The 20,016-nt window shown below is 38.4% G+C and overlaps 2 protein-coding genes across 10 annotated transcripts in view; both read right to left on the minus strand.

Annotated features, from left to right (window-relative positions):
- Positions 1–13,244, minus strand: part of ADAD1 (adenosine deaminase domain containing 1) — a 52,404-nt gene extending 39,160 nt beyond the window's left edge. Inside the window, exons 1-9 of the mRNA XM_058192423.1 lie at positions 13,043–13,244; positions 12,580–12,797; positions 8,330–8,512; positions 6,681–6,848; positions 5,506–5,589; positions 4,389–4,514; positions 4,178–4,301; positions 3,862–4,032; positions 3,201–3,427 (exon numbers count right to left, since the gene is read on the minus strand). Of these exons, the coding sequence (XP_058048406.1) occupies positions 3,201–3,427; positions 3,862–4,032; positions 4,178–4,301; positions 4,389–4,514; positions 5,506–5,589; positions 6,681–6,848; positions 8,330–8,512; positions 12,580–12,787 (1,291 nt within the window). The 5' untranslated portion in view covers positions 12,788–12,797; positions 13,043–13,244. The remainder of the gene's footprint in view (positions 1–3,200; positions 3,428–3,861; positions 4,033–4,177; positions 4,302–4,388; positions 4,515–5,505; positions 5,590–6,680; positions 6,849–8,329; positions 8,513–12,579; positions 12,798–13,042) is intronic.
- A 1,009-nt stretch (positions 13,245–14,253) lies between these two features.
- The window catches only part of BLTP1 (bridge-like lipid transfer protein family member 1), a 155,857-nt gene continuing 150,094 nt past the window's right edge, over positions 14,254–20,016 (minus strand). For all 9 annotated transcript variants that reach the window (XM_058192414.1, XM_058192422.1, XM_058192413.1 and 6 more), the window contains 2 exons: positions 15,015–15,180; positions 14,254–14,788 (listed from right to left, as the gene is read on the minus strand). In XM_058192414.1, coding sequence (XP_058048397.1) covers positions 14,572–14,788; positions 15,015–15,180 — 383 coding nt within the window. In that variant the 3' untranslated portion in view covers positions 14,254–14,571. The remainder of the gene's footprint in view (positions 14,789–15,014; positions 15,181–20,016) is intronic.

The raw sequence follows: 20,016 nt of genomic DNA on the forward strand, positions 1-20,016 counted from the left end.
TTCTAGATATACCGGTGCACTTGAGATCATTTCCTGTTACATGACCCAATGCCAGAGAGCTTTAGCTGTTGTACAGATGGCTTCATGTTTGACTTTAGAATATTTTATTATATAGAAAAGTTCATGGTTGACTCAAAAACTGTAAGATGTCCAGGTACTGTGGCTGCAAAACAAGCCCAAATCATCACCCCTTCCACCAACATGTTTGACAGTTGGTATGAGAAGTTTGTGCTGATATGCATTGTTTTCACCAAACGTGCACTGTGCATTATGGTCAAACATTTCCGCTTTGGTCTCATTTGTCCAAAGGACAGCATTCCAGAAGTTTTGTGATTTGTTTAGATGCAATTCTGTAAACCTAAGCCATGCTGTCATGTTCTTTTTTTAGAGAGAAGAGAGGCCTTCTCCTGTGACCCTTCCAAGCGAACCATACTTGTTCAGTCTTTTTCTTATTTTACTGTCGTGAACTTTAACATGCTAACTAAAGCCTGTGGAGTCTTGAGATGTAACTCTGATTTTTCTGCAATTTCTCTGAACATTCCATGGTCTGACCTTGGAGTGAATTTACTGGGACATCCACTTCTGAGATGATTTGTAACTATATTATTATTATTATTAATTAATTAATTAATTAATTAATTAAATTTTTATACCGCCCTTCTCCCGAAGGACTCAGGGCGGTGTACAGCCAGGATAAAACTCAATATATATACAATTAAAACCAGAATTTAAAACGAAGCAAATTGCAAAAAAGGCCGACATTAAAATTTAAAAATTTAAAAGCCCTAAAACAATAAAACCCAATTTAAAATAGTAAAAACTATTATGCCAGTCCCGCTTGAATAAATAAATATGTTTTTAGTTCACGGTGAAAGGTCCGAAGATCAGGCACTTGGCGTAAGCCAGGGGGAAGTTCATTCCAGAGCGTCGGAGCTCCAACAGAGAAGGACCTACTCCTGGGGGCCGCCCGCCAACACTGTTTGGTGGACGGCACCCTGAGAAGACCCTCTCTGTGGGAGCGTACGGGTCGGTGGGAGGCATAAGGTAGCAGCAGGCGGTCTCGTAAGTACCCGGGTCCTAAGCCATGGAGCGCTTTAAAGGTGGTAACCAAAATCTTGAAGCGCACCCGAAAGACCACAGGAAGCCAGTGCAGACTGCGCAGCAGTGGTGTTACGTGGGAGCCACGAGTGGCTCCCGTTACTACTCGCGCAGCTGCATTCTGGACTAACTGCAGCCTCCGGGTGCACTTCAAGGGCAGCCCCATGTAGAGAGCATTGCAATAATCCAACCGAGACGTGACCAGAGCGTGAGTGACTGTGCATAAGGCATCCCGGTCAAGGAAGGGACGCAACTGGCGAACCAGGCGGACCTGGTAAAAGGCCCTCCTGGAGACGGCCGCCAGATGTTCATCAAAGGACAGCCGTCCATCCAGGAGGACACCCAAGTTGCGTACCTCCTCCTTCGGGGCCAATAACTCGCCCCCAACAGTCAGCTGAGGGTGCAGCTGACTGTACCGGGGTGCCGGCATCCACAGCCACTCCGTCTTGGAGGGATTGAGCTTGAGTCTGTTTTCCCCATCCAGACCCGTACGGCTTCCAGGCACCGGGACAGTACTTCGATAGCTTCGTTGGGGTGGTCCGGGGTGGAAAAGTACAGCTGAGTATCATCAGCGTACAGATGATAACTCACCCCGAAACCACTGATGACCTCCCCTAGCGGCTTCATATAGATGTTGAACAGGAGAGGCGAGAGAATCGACCCCTGAGGCACCCCACAAGTGAGGCGCCTCGCGGACGACCTCTGCCCCCCTGTCAACACCGTCTGCGACCGGTCGGAGAGATAGGAGGAGAACCACCGATAAACGGTGCCTCCCACTCCCAATCCCTCCAACCGGCGCAGCAGGATACCATGGTCGATGGTATCAAAAGCCGCTGAGAGATCTAATAGGACCAAGGCAGAGGAACAACCTCTATCCCTGGCCCTCCAGAGGTCATCCACCAACGCGACCAAAGCCGTCTCCGTACTATAACCGGGTCGGAAGCCAGACTGGAACGGGTCTAGATAGACAGCTTCATCCAGGTACCGGGGAAGCTGCCATGCAACCGCACTCTCTACAACCTTTGTCGAAGCGAAGGTTGGAGACTGGACGATAATTCCCCAAAATAGCTGGGTCCAGGGAAGGCTTCTTGAGGAGGGGCCTCACCACCGCCTTTCAAGGCGGCGGGGAAAACCCCTTCCAACAAAGAAGCATTTATAATCCCCTGGAGCCAGCCTCATGTCACTTCCTGAGTAGCCAGCACTAACCAGGAAGGACACGGGTCCAGTAAACATGTAGCAACCTGTCCACGTCCTCGAGAGCCACAGAATCAAACTCATCCCAAATAACCTAAACAAGACGTGTCTCCGTCATCTCCGTTGGATCATCGCAATTTTGGTCCAGACTATCCCGAAGCTGAACGATTTTATCGTATAGATAACCGTTAAACTCCTCAGCTCGTCCTTGTAAGGCGTCATCCCGTCCCCCCTGTTGAAGGAGGGAACGGGTCACCCGAAACAAGGCGGCCGGGCAGTTATCTGCCGATGCAATGAGGGTGGAAACGTAAGAACGTTTCGCCTCCCTCATTGCCACCAGGTAGGTCTTGAATGTTTGTCCACTTATGAGTAATCTTCCTCACTGTAAAATCATGGGATTTAAAGAGTCTGGAATTGGCTTTATAACTCTTCCCAAATTGATGGACAACAACAACTGCTTCTTTAAAACCACTGCTGATGACTTTACTCTTTGGTGTTGTATTAACACACACTTCTATGCTGGAGATCAGCAAACTTCTAAAATCTTGATTTTTATAAAGGTAGTCACACTTGCCGATGATCAATTAATCAAGGGCACTTGATTAGCAGCACCTTATTGCTACTTAGCAGCTTCATACCTATGGAAGCAGTAAGAGTGTAACTAGTTTTTCCACATATGCATTTTGGTTTTCTTTTTGTAAAATAAATGATGATATGGTGTAGTATATCATGCGTTGTTGTTCATCTGAGGTTATATTTACCTACTTTTAAGATCTGCTAAGGACCAGATGATTTTTAGTTATGTGCTGATACGCAGAACAATAAAACTCAAAGAGATGGTACTTTCTTTTTCACATGACTGTAATCTTTCTAATATAGCACTACTGAATTAGAAATAATTTACTTACCAAGAATTATTGTGCTAACATAAATTGGCTGAATGAAGTGACTCAGTAGGGCTCCTTGAACACCCAATACTTCCCACCTTGTCAGTTTATCACTGGTAGACATGCTGCTTATTGTGGCAATTTCAGCAGGACAAAAAGCTGTGAGATAAACCTTGCCTTCAACAACCACATGAAGACACAATTCTTCATCAGCTTCAAATGCAGATACCGAGTTTGGATTGAGGTGTCTACAACAAAGGATATTGTTTAGCCCTTACATATCTCAAACATATAGATAAGAGAAATAAAAACAATATTTTAAAGAGGATACAAAACAATGAAATAAAAGCTAGATTGAAAATATTTTATTGTTCTGCAAGAATACTTTATCACGGTATAACAAACTGAGGTGTTGAGCAAGGAGTACAAAGACATAGATTCTAATCCACTCTCAGCTACAGGAATTCAATGGATAGCTTTTGGACAACCTACCTCACAGACTAGCTTTGGAGAAGCAAAAAATAGGAGGCAGCGCTATCTATGCCACTTTGGGCTTCTAAACACAATGAAATATATAAATTAAAAAACAAAAAGCCTCAGGAATTACATAATCAAGAACATGTTTATGAGGGAAATTGTGTATTTTTATGAATTCTGCTTTACCTTTCAAAACACTACTTACAATTTGGACTTTATCTGAGCAGATCCTTTTGGCAACTGATTCATGTAGAGAAATACTTTTATATTTGGTTTTAATGCAAGCAGGTTAGTTGTTGGTTCAGTACAAAATATGGATTTGTCCATCATAGCAGGATTTTTACTGTAGTAAAGTAAAAGCTGTCTATAAAAGTACCTTTAAAGAAATATTAACATATTAGACATTCAATATCAAGTCTTTAAAATCCCTATTAAATGCAGTTGAATTTCTATGAACTTCAACATCATAGAACTACTATATAAATGCAACTGCGGTGGGGGAAGAATCATTATATACTTACCTAAGTAGAGAGCGCCTTGCAGTAACAACTGCATGACTATCATGCAACACTCTTCCATCAGGATGACTGCTTTGGCTATAGTTAAATTCACCTGTTCCAACAGCTACCACTTCATATTTTGTAGCTATGGGAAAAAGAGTAATTGTTTTTGTATTCAGGCTAAAAAGACTACCAACACCTAAACGGTATTATTTACGGGAAGCATACCTACCTCTTTCAATTATGAAGGCAGCTACTGAACTGCTACAACTCTGGTACTCTGGATACTTATCCACCAAATTATCAAATGTTTCTCTGACAACTTGAGAAATTTTTCTATGTGCGAGATGCTGCCCCTCTAGTAAAATATTTTTTTAAAAAAGAAAACAAGATAGGGTTTTTTTTAGCTATATAGATATAATCATTCAAGAAAAGAAAGAACATTAAAGTTTGCATTCTTCAGTGCATAAATAGGGTAACTTGTGAGTGGCAAATCATTTTCTTGAAATCTGTAGAACTCCAATTATTTATCTTGATAATACTGAAGTAAAATTGTACTTGGAACCAATTAGAGAAAATTTAACATATTATGTAGCCAGTGATCTTTATCCCTCTATCAAAACTTACGACATTTGAACTACAGGTGGTCCTTGCTTAAAGACTCCATATTCAGGGACTGAACTTACAATGATGTTGTATAGTGATAATTATGACTGCAAGATTTTGCAGTCACATGATCACTATTTGTGACCTTCTTGCATATATTATTGCTCCATCTAGCTCCTAATGCAGATTTCTCTGCCCATGATCTTCAGAGCTGTGTGAGTCTCAAATCCAGGGCAGGCCAAATCCATTTACCCTTGAATCAGAAGGTTAGAAAGGTCCCTTAAAGTGTAGATCAGGCATGTCCAATTCCTGGCTCAAATGTATCCCTGGATAGCTAGTAATGCTGCCCCAATATAAAAAATGGAAATTTTTAAAAATACTTTAATTATTACACACACACACACACACACACACACACACACACACACACACACACACACTATATAGCCCAAGACAATTCCTCTTTACTCAATGCAGCCTAGGCAAACCAAAAGATTGGACAACCGTTGTCTAGATTAGGAGTGTCAAACCCAATCGCATCACAGGCCAAATTGTGACGTATTGGGATGTTTTTTGCCTTTGCGGAGCTGGGGTGGGCATGTTTCTTTGCAACACAGATAAGCAGGCGCTTAACAGACTGATAATTCAGTGCTGTCACAGATACTGCATTACTTCATCAAAAAAATGGATAAACTATTTAGTTGTTTAAAAAGGTATTTAAGAATAAAACAGCACATTCTTACCATAATGAATCTTTGTCAAATAGATAGATTCTGTTATTTGAGGTTTCGTTGCAGATATAGTTTCAGCAAAATTTCTGACAGGACCTGCAAACATAGTAGCAGTTATAAATAGAAAACCCTTCCACACTACTAAGGTAAAATGCTATCCTTGAGTCGCCCTCCCCCCCAAAAAAATATCCTAGTATGAAATTTTCTGTCTCATTACTATTCCGTCCTGACTGCATTGACCCTATTCCCAGTTAATTCAGTCAAATGACTTCCTTCCAAGGTAATCGTTATCAAAACTATGAGACAGTGGGACTGTTCTTTAATGGCAGCAGAATAAGAGGGAAATCAGCATTTTAATATCACATGCTTAAGAGCAATTTAAGAAGTAGAGAGAATAATATCATATTGGCAGAAGAGAAAATGTTACCAAGGTAGGTTTATAAAACGACTCATGTAAGTGTAACATTATTTAAGGCAGCAGCTTCTACATAAAGATTAAATCTAGGACTCTAAATTTGATTTCTTCTTCTCTTCATCTAGACCCATATGGCAGCAAAATTGAGTGCTTTCCAGCAGATTGTTTTGAATAATTTTTATTGTTCTGATATTTTTGTTGGCTTTTGTACGGTTTATTTTGCAGTATTGTTTTGTGTTTTTTTTTAAAAATCTGTATGCTATTCAGTCACATACTATATATGAGATGGGTAGCTACATAAATTTACCAAATAAATAAATTTTTTAAAGAAAATGCTTAATTTTCTTATTTTACATTTGATAATGTGTCCCAATAATGTAGAACCTACCTACCACTCCAAGGTTAGGAAAAATTATTCTATCTGCCCTTTTCTCCAGAGCCCTTAGTACTAAAATTTAAATATAAAGTATACCACTAATTCAGGATTCCCCAAACTCCAGGCCATGGACTGGCATCAGAAACTGGAACAAGCAAATGAGGGAAGCTCTATCTACACACATGCACGATGCAGGTAGCATGTGAAACTACATCGTTGTCCCCTGTCCCTCCCCCCCACCCGGTTGTTTGAAAAACTTCTCTCCATGAACTGATCCCTGGTGCCCAAAAGCTTGGGGGCCGCTGCACTAAATAGTTGGGGTGATATTACTTCCATCACTCAAATTCCAATTGCACACAGGGAATATCCATTTCTGTTTCAAGATAAAATCTTTACCTGGTTTTTCCAAAGCTTTTGGTTCTGCCTCTTCCAATTGCAGAAGTTCATCAAGAGCAAGTTTTGCGGCATTTGATTTTGATTCTTTTTTATTTTGGCCCAATCCAGTCTTATACTGAATGCCATCAACTACAGCACAAAAAGCAAAGTAAGATCCCAAGAGATTTCCTTCAAAATGAAAAAAGAAAAGCAAACATTTATTTCTAGTTTCATAAAAATTAACATCTTTTCATCCAGCTTTAAGCATGTTTTATTAATATCAAACTCTAGTCTACCTCAATTTAGGAAAAATAAAAAATAAAAGTTATGATTCTCAAACATGTTAGCACTTTAGTAATTTTCTGTCCTCATCCAAAATGCTTGCAATCTTCTTGCCAAGGTAACAGAATAATTGAAATACATGTTTAAATATTCCAAAATTGATTGTTGACAGTAGTTTCATACCACCAAATAAAATTTCTGATAAATGGGTCCATTTACCAGTTCCTAGCATAATGTGTTATATCAGATTTCTACACAATAGAATTTTAGATTTTAGCTAGGTGGTAAGAGGTATCTTAACAATCTTATTTAAGTCTGGGATGCAATATCGTAGTAAACTATTGGCAACAACAATTTAAGAGATCTGACTTCACAACTAAGCCTGTAGAACAATGTGAATATTTGACAGATGGCATTTAGAATAGCTATTACATATTTCTCAAATATACTATACCAGGATTTCTGAGTTTTGGGATCAAGATCTTTGAATTGCTTTCGGAGTGATTTCTTATAGCTTAATTCAGAAAATATGTTAACTAGGTTTGGTTAATTCAGGAGTGCCTCTACAGTAGTTGGGATCCATTTTTATTTTCTTTTGTTGGAAATTTAAAAAGTGCAGTAAGTATTTTAAGCCTTCCAGAAGCTTAAGGCACCTCTTATCTTTTCCTTAATTTTCCCCTTTCACCATTAGTTAAGGCACTGGGTTAGAAACTGGGAGACTATGGGTTGTAGTCCTCCCTTAGGCATGGGAGTTGATTGGGTGACTTTGGACCAGTCTTTATTAACTCAAACCACCTCATCAGGTTGTTGTTGTGGGGAAAAAATAGAAAACAGGAACATTATGTTCAAGAGCTTAAGTTGTACAAATGAAGGCTGGATCTAATAAATATAAATTAGATACTCTGGTTTGGCTTTGGATCTTATAGATCAGGGGTGTCAAACTTGTGTCGTCACATTGTTGTCATGTGATGTATTGTGACTTTCCCCCCTTTGCTAAAATGGATGGGCGTGGCCAGCATGTGACACATCCAGCCCATGGGCCGTGAGTTTTGACACTCCTGTTATAGATCACATGAATCTTTGGAAAAGAACCAAAATGGGCCAAAATTTGAGCCATCATGACATCATCAGTTAACCCCCTCCTTAATGCTGGTACATACAGCTCCCAGCTGAAAAGAATTACCACCACCAGAGTGTCAAACAAACTTTAGTTTGCTAGTTTCTTGCACCACACCGAGGAAAAACCACAAAAACCAACAAGCCATAGAGTCCTATATACAGTTTATTTACAGCAAACCAGTTTCCTAGGCTTTTCTGATGCACACAATACATATTTCAACACCCAGCTATTAGGACAGTGCAGATAACTTACAATAAAAAAAAATCACCTGTTGCCACAGTTTCCTTTAATTCAAGCTGTACACGCTGCATTTGTGCAAACTGATGCAAAGCTGAGACTGGATTGATCTCCCCTCGCTTGTATTTTGCAATAAATTCCTTTGGAATTTTCTTGGGAGGGAGTGAAGTAATTGGAACTATAGGCACAGTTTTAGTATATTGATAGTCATGACCTAAAGTGCATTGGTAAAGAGCACAAAAAAACTAATGTGAATCACAGCATTTACTTGATCTGAAACATAGCAATCTTTCATTGTTGTTATTTATATTTCTTCTCTTCCAAAAATTCCTCTTTAGAGTCAATTTACAAATGAAACTTTTTTTCTGCATTTATTCCATTTTATTCTTGATCTGCCCCTTTAAAGAACCTGTACAGGGAAGGATAGAACTTTTAACAGTTATTTTAAAAATACCTTTATAAGTTTATCAAAATAAATACTGTATGAGAAAATCAGTAACTAGTAGGAAAGATTATATAATTGTATATATAACATAATGAAACGCTTGGGTATTCTGAACTACAAATGCATTAATATGTATAACTGGAGCAACATCTAAGAACAACAATTCAAACAATTGTGCCAAGCTGTATCAACAGCTAATGTCAGATGGATAATCATATTCAAAGAACTATGTTAATGAATATTATGTTTGCAATATGATGTAGAAGCAAGTGCTACCAAATCAGTCATACTAGTATATGTATAGCTAAATTACCAACTGTACAGATTGAAAATATAGGTCTCACAAAAGCTCTTATAACTGATAATAAACAACATGAAAGTTGCAGTGAAAATATTAAATGTAATTGTATAGTATTGTCTATCTCAGGGGTAGTCAACCTTTTTATACCTACCGCCCACTTTTGTATCTCTGTTAGTAGTAAAATTTTCTGACCACCCACCGGTTCCACAGTAATGCGCCATGTATCGTCATCTGTGCATGCCTCTCGCACATCGTGGATTGGGTTGGGGGGGCGCCAGCTACCAGTTCTGCTTGTCTGTTAAAGCTGGATGGTGTGGGAGGGAGATGCGCGAGCCATTCTGGGACGAGGCTCTTTTGTTTGCAGTCGCACTATAGCGCCATTTAGTTTCACTTATGTAACGTGAACTAAACTTATGCGTGGGCGATACAAATAGTATATTTTCAGAAATTTAAATTGTCACGGGGAATTTTATGAAAGCCTAATGAAAATGTTTTTAAATAATGCTATGAAATAATGCTATGACTTTTTTAAAAAAGTCAATTAAATTTTAAAAAAAAAGGAAAGTGCTTCAGTATTGGACAAAACCCCTACCGCCCATCACAAAAGCTGGAACGCCCACTAGTGGGCGGTAGGGACCAGGTTGACTACCACTGGTCTATCTCATACTCTGGTAAGAAACCTAAATGGGAATACTGTACAATAGTAACACACTATACAGTTATTGTGAAACTATTCAACAATTAATATCTTGCTAATTAAAGTTTGAAGATTCTAGGAAGAGAACCATGGAAAAGAAAAGAGACTTAATTCCAGGAAACTAGCAATACAGCTACCATTCCTTTTCAGATCTTTTTTAAAATAATGTTTAGCAATGTACTACAACAAATGATTTTATATCCCAAATTACAGAGCATTCAAAACCAGATTCTTTTTTTACATAATTTTTATTTTATTCAAAACATTAAAATTCCAAAAAGAGAAAAATACAAAAACAAAAAAACTAAACAGTTACACCAAAAAAGTTCATAAACAAGACAAAACAAATATATACATAAATTGTACCCCCCTGGCTGAATAACTCATAAATATATTTCAAAAATAACTACTCCCCCCTTATGAAGCAGGCACACCAATTTCTGTAATACTGTTTACCCAACCCACTTAGCTTGGCATCCATCTAATATATGAAAATATTCAACAGCTGAATTAAACTTCTAAATCCTCAGTTAACAATCTATTTATTGTACTTCATTCATAGAAAGTCCACAACGGCTTCTTGTCTCATTATCTCTGGTCCATCAAATATCAAATATTCTTGAATAATTCTTAATAAGGCTTTTCCTTAAGGCATTAAACAAGATCTTTTCTAACAATTGGATTTTATTTCACAAAGACATAAGTCTCTGTTGTGAGTATCTCCACAGAATGTGTTGAATAAACTTACAATCCACTGTAAAGAAACCAATTCTTTATATTGATGTGTTTTGTATCCAATGACAAGTAACATTCAATTTGCTTGTCCATGCAGATTCTCAGTCATCCAGGTCATGGTTATGCAAAAGGTGCTATTTTTTCTCCCAAAAATGCAATTGGACTTTATTTTTTTCCTTTGAAAACTTCCACTTCTCATCCAAGTAGCTTCTTCAGTTTTCAAAAGAAAAAAACCAAGAAAATTCAATTGCCCTTTGGAAAAAAAATGCAACTTTGGGACATTCAATGTGTTTCTACCAATTTTAGTGTCCATCAAAAAACATAAGAGATAGGGCTTATCTGTCAAATGCGCCTGACGTATATAATTTTATGAACACCCGAGATTTTGTCCAAATCACCAGAACACAAAAAATGAACGAAAAATAAGAAAACAACTGTCTTTTAAGAGATCCAAATTTTGTTTTAATTCAGCTCATCTGGCAGCACACATTTTGCATCCTAATAAGAGAGGATATCATTCAACAGGAGGAAATATCTCCCATTCTCAATAAAATTCCTACGTCTTGAACAATTGGAAACAGCTTTAATGAGACACTGCCAAATACCATGGCAAGAAAAAATTGGGGACAGACTTAAACCTGGTCAGTGGCAAAGAATATATTGTCTTTCATACGGTTGGAGGTGTATTGCAATATCTGAGAGAGTTGCCACCAGGGTCCTAAGCATCTTATGAAGAAAATTTAAAGTTTTCAGCCCAATGAATTTTTTTTTTTAAAAAGCTAAAAAAATATCAAACATATACACTGCCAAGTAAAAAATGTCTTGCTTCAAGAGAATTGATTTCAAAAAGAAGAGTTAACCCTATCCAATGTGAGAATTTAGTCTTGTCCATGAAATCACCCTTAAATGAAAAAGAATGATTTGGAACAGGTCTGATGGTTGCCTTAGACTCAAATGGACTGTAAAGATTTGATCCAAAAGTGAAACTGAAATATCTGAATTCTGACCTTAGTGAAAACAAAACAATGGACAGTTTTCCACTACTATACTGCAATTACATCTTGCTTTGTTTATTATACCAGTGTTCTCAATCATGGTTACTTGAAGATGTGTGGACTTCAATTCCCAGCCAGTTATTCTGTAGAACAAGGCTTTCTAATTTTGCAAAAATGTTATTGGAGGAATAAAATAATCAAGAAATACTTTAAATTCAAACTGTACTTTGATGCCTGCTGTTTGGTTTGGCTAAAAGCATGGGTGAACCTTCAGAATGAGAGGCTACTGGACTTGGAAGATCATGAATTAAGATTTGAATGGCACAGTTGCCTATAGTATGATAAAGTTAGTAAATGTTGATTTCAACAACCATTTTGTCAGACTTGCCATTTTGGGAGTTTGGAATAAATATAAAAGGTTGGTTTCTCCACAGGAAGCTTTTTTAAGAAAAGAAATGGTGAGGAGGCCAAACTGGTAGACTTATGGTAAAATAATCTTTCAACTTGGGTGACCCTACCCTCAAATTTAAGGAGGAGCTAGAATCAGGTGGTCACATCTGCCAGTTTACATATCGACAATTGAAAGAAAGATTTAAAGTAGACAAAAAGAATTATGGGTTTAGCTTTGTCAAAAATGAATTGGAAATTCTATTGTGTGGTAATGATGAACATATTATTTCCAAAATCTATAAAATATTGAATTTAAATCTGGAAAATGAACAAGTAAAGCATTCTATGATTCAGTGGGCAAGGAACTTTGAGTATAATATGCTTAAAAAATGGGAGAATATGTGGAATAAAGGTTTAAAATTTACATTAAATATAACTTAAAAAGGAATACTTTAAATTGTAACCAAGTTTTATCTATTAAAGTAAAAGCAACCAGGCCTCATTACACTTAACCATCAGCACTTATTATGGTATTTACCTTTTAAGGATGAGAATCCACCATCCAAAGATGGTAGACATATCCATAGTTTAATCATAGTCCTAGTTTATATGCATTTACTACATTGTCTAAAGAATACTTTTAAGTAGTCCCAAAGTCCGAATTCCTTAATGTTGATAGATAACGTTAACAGGGAAAGCCATCATTCAAAACCAATACCTGTAATAGGGGTCACCTTAGACGCCAAGTTTGATACACTGGATGTTTCTGGGATTAAAAACATCGGTTTAGCATTCTCCGCTTGCCGAAACAAACTACTGTGAGACGAAGACGGGGCAGAAGGTTGGGGTGGCTGGGCAGGCAAGTTCTTCTTCAACATTTGAGCAAAACTAGGTACTCTAGAAACCTGAGCCCCCTCATTTGCCATCTTTTCTCACCTAAAATCAAGTCGAAACAACAAAGAGCGTTATTTATCAGCAGAAGCATTCCGGCGTCCATAAAGGCGGCCCCTCCTGTGAGCCAGTCAAGCAACTAAGGAGAAGCATGGGCGGTGGGGGAAATGTGCCACCCTTAGGAAACGAAGGCAGCCACTCACTAACCCTCAACCCACCCAACGAGCTCCAACGGAAACTCCGCCTTCGAGAGAAACTACACGAAGTGGAAAGAAAGCGCGGGACCGAACCTCCGGAGTTCTAGAACCCCACGCGCGAAAACGCCGTCTTTGCCCGCTTTTAAGGCTGCCGGTCACGTGATTAACACTTCTTCTCCTCCTCCTCCGCCCGACGCTTTAACGTTCTTGGGCGGCGGCTCGCTGGTTGGGAGTAGAAACGAGCGTTCCCGGCTGCTGCAACAGAGGAACGGGGGTGTCTTTGGAAGGGCGGTGGGAACAGGCGTCGTCCTCCTGATCCGTTGGAAAGGATAGGACGGTTGTATCTGACCGACCGTTTTTAAGAGTGAGGGTTGCCGCCCGCTTTAAGAAGTTGGACGAATAAGGAAAGGGAGCTTCTGAAACGTCTTTATTCCGAGACGGAATTAGTGGGAAAAGCTACACCTGCTGAATCGCTATAGCGCGGCTTGCCTCAGCCGTATTACCGAGTCTGGCGGGCCCGAATTAACTTTACAGCCTCCGCTATACATAATAATGAGTATACATGTGGCCATACTATACTTGGATTAAGTACTTGGTTAAGGCATTCAGCCAAGTAGACCACAACCTACTTTTGATAAACTAGAAAAATGTGAGATAAGACAGCATTACTAGATGGATTTGTAACTGGTTGACCAACTGTACTCGACGAGTAAATCCTTAATGGTGCTACATCTACATGGAAGGAAGTAGGTAGTGGGGTACAAGTCGACACTCTTTTAGGCCCAATACTCTTCAATATCTTCATAAATAATTTAGATGAGGGAACAGAAGGGGAATTCATCAAATTTTTAGATGACACTAAACTGGCAGGAATAGCCAACACCCAGATTATAGGGTGTACACACACATACACATATATATTTGTCAATATGTATTTGGATCCTAAGACTATAATCTGGGATGTTGATTATTCCTGCCATTAATGTATGTTATTAATTTAATTGAATTTAGAAGGAATACTGCAGTTCAATTTAATCTTTTTCACTGAAATCTTAAAAATGTGTGATCAAGATATTCCAAAATATATGACGGTGTATAGTTACATTTGCATAGGTATTATCTATTAAATTGGTATTCTGGTGAGAGTAACCCAATGGGTACAGTATAAGTTTTTAAAATCTTGTCAGAAAGTAAATAATGCCATTAGTGCCAGAGCATTTTATTTGACAGTATCCAATACTTTCCCCATATATCTGTCTAATATATTTTTTACATATGTACCTTTTAAAAATGATCAAACTGGGTTGCATTTGATATTAATTTTTATTTCAAGTATAACAAACATACAACTGATGCAGAATATTGCACACAATATAGTTGTAAATATCAAACAGTTCTTTCATAGTTTTCTTCACAACATTGGTCATGCAGTGCTAGACTGAACACAAAATGGCATCTCTTTCAAAATAAGTTATTCATAATATTGATGAAGTTTTAAATATAGCAGCAAAAAAAGCTGTTAGGTTCTTTTCAGTGTAAATTGTTTTAAAATCATACAGTGACCATACCATAAAAGAAATGATTTTAAAAAGTCTCGCTTTGCCATCCTAATTCTAGGATTTTTAGTGATCTTCCTTGTCTTTTCCTTTCTTTTCTTTTTCATCCTGTAATGCAGTGCCAAGTTTTTTAATGAGAACTGACAAAACTTTATCCAGGGGATCCATGACTCCACGTTGAAGCCACTTAGGAATAGTGGTTCTTGCATGATGGAAACCAAGCTTCTGAAGAATATAATCCACACCAACCGGATCAATTTTTCTTCCAGTCCAAGAGATTAACCTACAAGTTAAAACATTATATCATTTTCAATAAGCAAGAATAAATTATTTTTCTACAGTTTTACATATGTTAATACGTAGGTACTACAGGACAGGAATTTTATACGTCTTATAAATTATTTTATAGGTCTTATAATTATTTCTAAATGACAATTCACTGTATAGTAATAAGTAGTGGAATAATTATTTGAAAATCAGATTGATTATTGAAAACAAATGCTAATTACCTCAATGTGGGCTCCAAATGCCAAGTATTACAGATAAATTCTCTCCAATCCACAGTTGTGTAAGTAACACTTTCTTCCAATTCTTTTTCAGTAGTGCTCTCATCAAGTACACTGATGGGGCTTTTTTGTCCTGACCGACTAAACAAAGCACGAGGTGGAAAGACTGCTAAAAAAAGAACAGAAATGTTTCTGTTTTAGACTATAATCTTCATTCTGGTCATAGAAAAGTATAAAATATGTAAGATTGCAACCATTCCAGAAATAAAAATTTAAGGTTTGCAGCACATTTAATACAACAAAATTATACTGATTGTCAGAAAAAACTGATTGCTGACTGAGATCTAACTATTAAAATTGCACATATTATTGATACCAAAAGTATGAAGGATATATCCAGGGGATTTTAAGTAGTGACAATAACCACCATAAAATAAGTGAAATAAGTGAAATAAAACAAAGCTAAAAATTATCAGCAAATCAAGCCATTTAATTTATATTGTCACGTTCTCATAACTTTCATGACATAAATTCATTGGTGCCATAAATTACTTAATATTTACATACTATACTAAAATCTAGAGTTATTAATGTAGTATAGTATTTGGAAAGATTTCAAAATAAAAAATGAGTTTTCTTTAAGTGAATAGTTCTATTTTAAAAAAATAATATGTACATAGTTCTCAAGTTACAACCACTTGTTTAGCAACCATTCAAAGTTACAGTAGCATTGAATAACAGGGACTGATGATTGGTCTCAAAGGTTCAGCTGTTGTAGCATCTCCACAGCTGTGATCTGTTGTCGGCAGCCTATGGAGCTGGCAGCTGAGTCGGACAGCGATGAGGTTGAGTGAAGCCAGGGCCATTGGGAAGTGAGGTGCGGCCTCCAGAGCTTCCAGACTGATAGTAGTGAGGCAGAGGAACAGGAGGAGCCTGTTCCTAATGCACACATGAGAAGAGCTGCCAGAGGGCAAGAACATCTCAAGCAAAAAGGACAACTCGGGAATAGGGCCAAGAAATGATTGGTTCCTCCCATAAGGCTTAAAACAGACCAGCACCAGCGTTTGAGCTTTGCCGGAAAACAACGTTGGTAGCTTCGTCTTCTGCTTCGTCTACGTCTTGTCTTTATTTTTATGACTTCTGAACATTTGCCAAGAAAGGCCTTTGGCAGTTTGCCTAATTGGACCAAGGTTTGCGAGAGAGCTGAGGAATTTGTGTTGGGAGGCATTTGTTTTAATTTGAGTTGAACGATGCTGGGAATGAAGTAATTCTCAGCTGTTCAAATAATGTTTGTTTTTTCACGGACTGAGTTTTTTACTACCTACTTGGGCCTGGGTCACAACATGATTGTGAACCAGGTGCTCGGTCCTGGCTTGTGATTATGATGCCACTGTGAACCAGAGTTATGTGATTTTCAATGTACCCTGCCAGCTTTGTACAAGCAAGGTCAATGGGGAAGCCAGCAGGAAATTGGAAGTCACTGCTTTTTCAGTTACCTGCACTCTAGAGTACCTGCCCATAGCAACTTGCAGCACCTGTCCATGCTCCAGAATACCTGCCTGCAGTACCTGCATACCTCCTAGTGTACTTACACTTGGTCTCCCACCTCCTCTTGCTTAATGACCTGCACAATCCTGGGGTTCTGACAACAACCAGGACTGCAAGATTGCTATCGCTAAGAACGCAGTCACAACCAGCTTTATTTATTTATTTATTTATTAAATTTTTATAAGCTTAATGACCACATAGTTTAGCAAAGAAATTGTGGCCGCAATTTCTACTGTAACCTATTAATTACCTATATAAAAATTGCATATCAAAAGCAATAAGGAAGAAAACTATTAAATGCCACTACTAGATCATGCAAACTTTGCCAATAGTAAAGATGCATTCTGTGAAGCTGTAAACTAGCACAAGTACTTAAAGTTTCAGTCAGTTGCTTTAAAGCTCTCCGCAAACCTTCTAGGCATGTATGCCCATATGAAGGCACCTCCATCAGAAAAACAGCAAAGCGCTTTACCTCACTGAATGATTTGCACATTATTCCTGAAGTATACCTTTGTGCTTTTTTTTCAGAAAACTTCAATTATTTTTTGCACAGATATACTTTATATATATCAAACAAACAGGAAGCAGCAGGTGAATCTAAGCAAGATCACATCAGATACCTGTACAATTAGTACAGGCCCCCCCCAAGGCTGTGTGCTCTCCCCACTTCTCTCTGTATACCAATGACCATCTCCAACGATCCATCTGTTAAACTACTGAAATTCGCAGATGACACAACAGCGATTGGTCTCATACGAGACAATGATGAATTCGCATATAGACGAGAGGTCAAATGACTAGCCTCGTGGTGCGACCGTAACAATCTGGAACTGAACACACTCAAAACCATAGAAATGGTGGTAGACTTTAGGAGAAACCCTTCCATACTTCCACCTCTCACAATACTAGACCACACAGTATCAACAGTAGAAACCTTCAAATTTCTAGGTTCTATCATATCGCAAGATTATAAAAGCACAGTCTAACACAATACCAATGAAGAAGAAAAATAGTAGATCACAAAAGAAACCAGCATGGATGCATAAAGAACTATCTGACAAATTGAAAGACAAAAAGGACAAATATAAAAAATGGAAAGAGGGGCAAATAACTAAGGCAGAATATCAGCAAATAGCCCGAGCCTGTAAAGATGAAGTGAGGAAAGCTAAGGCTCACAATGAACAAAGGCTAGCGACAAAAGTAAAAAATAATAAAAAAAGCTTCTTCCAACATGTTAAAAACAAGAAAAAAGTCAAGGAAACAATTGGCCCATTGCTGGGAGAAAGTGGCAAGAAGATGACAAGCAACAGGGAGAAAGCAGATCTACTTAACTCATATTTTGCATCTGTCTTTACACAAAAGGAAAAAACAATCCAACCTATCAAAAACAGCACTACAAAAAACAGATTAGAAACACAAGTTAAAATAGGGAAGAAAATGGTAAGTGAACACCTGTCTACCCTAGACGAGTTCAAATCACCAGGACCGGATGGATTACACCCCAAGGTTCTGAAGGAACTGGCAGACGTGATCTCAGAACCACTGAACTATATCTTTCAAAGATCCTGGAGCACAGGGAGCTGCCAGAGGACTGGAAAAGAGCTGATGTAGTTCCCATCTTCAAAAAGGAAAAACAGATCCAGGAAACTACAGACCTATCAGTCTGACCTCAATACCGGGAAGATTCTGGAAAAGATAATCAAGCAACGAATCACCGAACACCTAGAAGCAAACAAAGTAATAACCAAAAGCCAACATGGGTTTGTCAAAACAGATCATGCCAGACTAATCTTATCGCATTCTTTGACAAAATGACAAAATTAGTAGACCAGAGGAATGCTGTTGATATAATTTACTTGGACTTCAGTAAAGCATTTGATAAAGTAGACCATAACCTACTACTAGATAAAGTAGAAAATGTGGGTTAGACAGCACCACCACCAGATGGATTCAGAACTGGCTGACCAACCGCACTCAACGTGTAGTCCTCAACGGAACTACATCCACATGGAGGAAGTATGCAGTGGAGTACCCCAAGGCTCTGTTTTAGGCCCAGTACTCTTCAACATCTTCATCAATGACTTGGACGAGGGATAGATGGGGAACTCATCAAATTTGCAGATGACACCAAGCTGGCAGGAATAGCTAACACTCCAGAAGATAGGCTCAAGTTACAGAAAGATCTTGACAGACTTGAACATTGGGCTATCTAACAAAATGAAATTCAACAGTGAAAAAGTAAGGTTCTACATTTAGGCCAAAAACAAAATGCACCAGTACCGTATATGTGGTACCTTGCTCAATAGTAGTACCTGTGAGAGGGATCTTGGAGTCCTAGTGGATAACCATCTAGATATGAGCCAGCAGTGTGCAGCAGCTGTTAAAAAGCCAACACAGTTCTGGGCTGCATAAACAGAGGATAGAATCAAGATCACGTGAAGTGCTAGTACCACTTTATAATGCCTTGGTAAGGCCACACTTGGAATATTGCATCCAGTTTTGGTCGCCACGATGTAAAAAAGATGTTGAGACTCTAGAAAGAGTGCAGAGAAGAGCAACAAAGATGATTAGGGGACTGGAGGATAAAACATATGAAGAACGGTTGCAGGAACTGGGTATGTCTAGTTTAACAAAAAGAAGGACCAGGGGAGACATGATAGCAGTGTTCCAATATCTCAGGGGCTGCCACAGAGAAGTGGGAGTCGGGCTGTTCTCCAGAGCACCTGAGGGTAGAACAAGAAGCAATGGGTGGAAACTGATCAAGGAAAGAAGCAACTTAGAACTAAGGAGAAATTTCCTGACAGTTAGAACAATTAATAAGTGGAACAACTTGCCTTCAGAAGTTGTGAATGCTCCAACACTGGAAATTTTTAAGAAAATGTTGGATAACCATCTGACTGAGATGGTGTAGGGTTTCCTGCCTGGGCAGGGGGTTGGACTAGAAGGCCTCCAAGGTCCCTTCCAACTCTGATGTTATGTTAAGTATGTTAAGATCTAAAATGGACAGCTAACATCAAAAACATCATAAAAAAAGGACAACAAAGAATGTTCTTTCTGCGCCAACTCAGAAAGCTCAAACTGCCCAAGGAGCTGCTGATCCAGTTCTACAGAGGCATTATTGAGTCTGTCATTTGCACCTCTATAACTGTCTGGTTTGGTTCTGCAACCCAACAAGAAAGACACAGACTTCAGAGTTAGTTTTTAGTTTGGTTTTATTAGATTTTTATACCGCCCTTCTCCCGAAGGACTCAGGGCGGTTCACAACTAGAATAAAATAATAACAATATACAGATAAAAAGAAATTTAAAAACTTATTATATAGTTGGCCAATTCTAAAACAATTATAACAGTTAAAACGCCTTAAAATTTGTATCAAAAATTAAAATTCAAACCCTTAAAATATCAAGATATAAAATTCCTAAGCCAGTCCCGCGCGAGTAAACAAATACGTCTTCAG

Source organism: Ahaetulla prasina, chromosome 8 (assembly GCF_028640845.1).
Source record: "Ahaetulla prasina isolate Xishuangbanna chromosome 8, ASM2864084v1, whole genome shotgun sequence".
Lineage (NCBI taxonomy): Eukaryota > Metazoa > Chordata > Lepidosauria > Squamata > Colubridae > Ahaetulla > Ahaetulla prasina.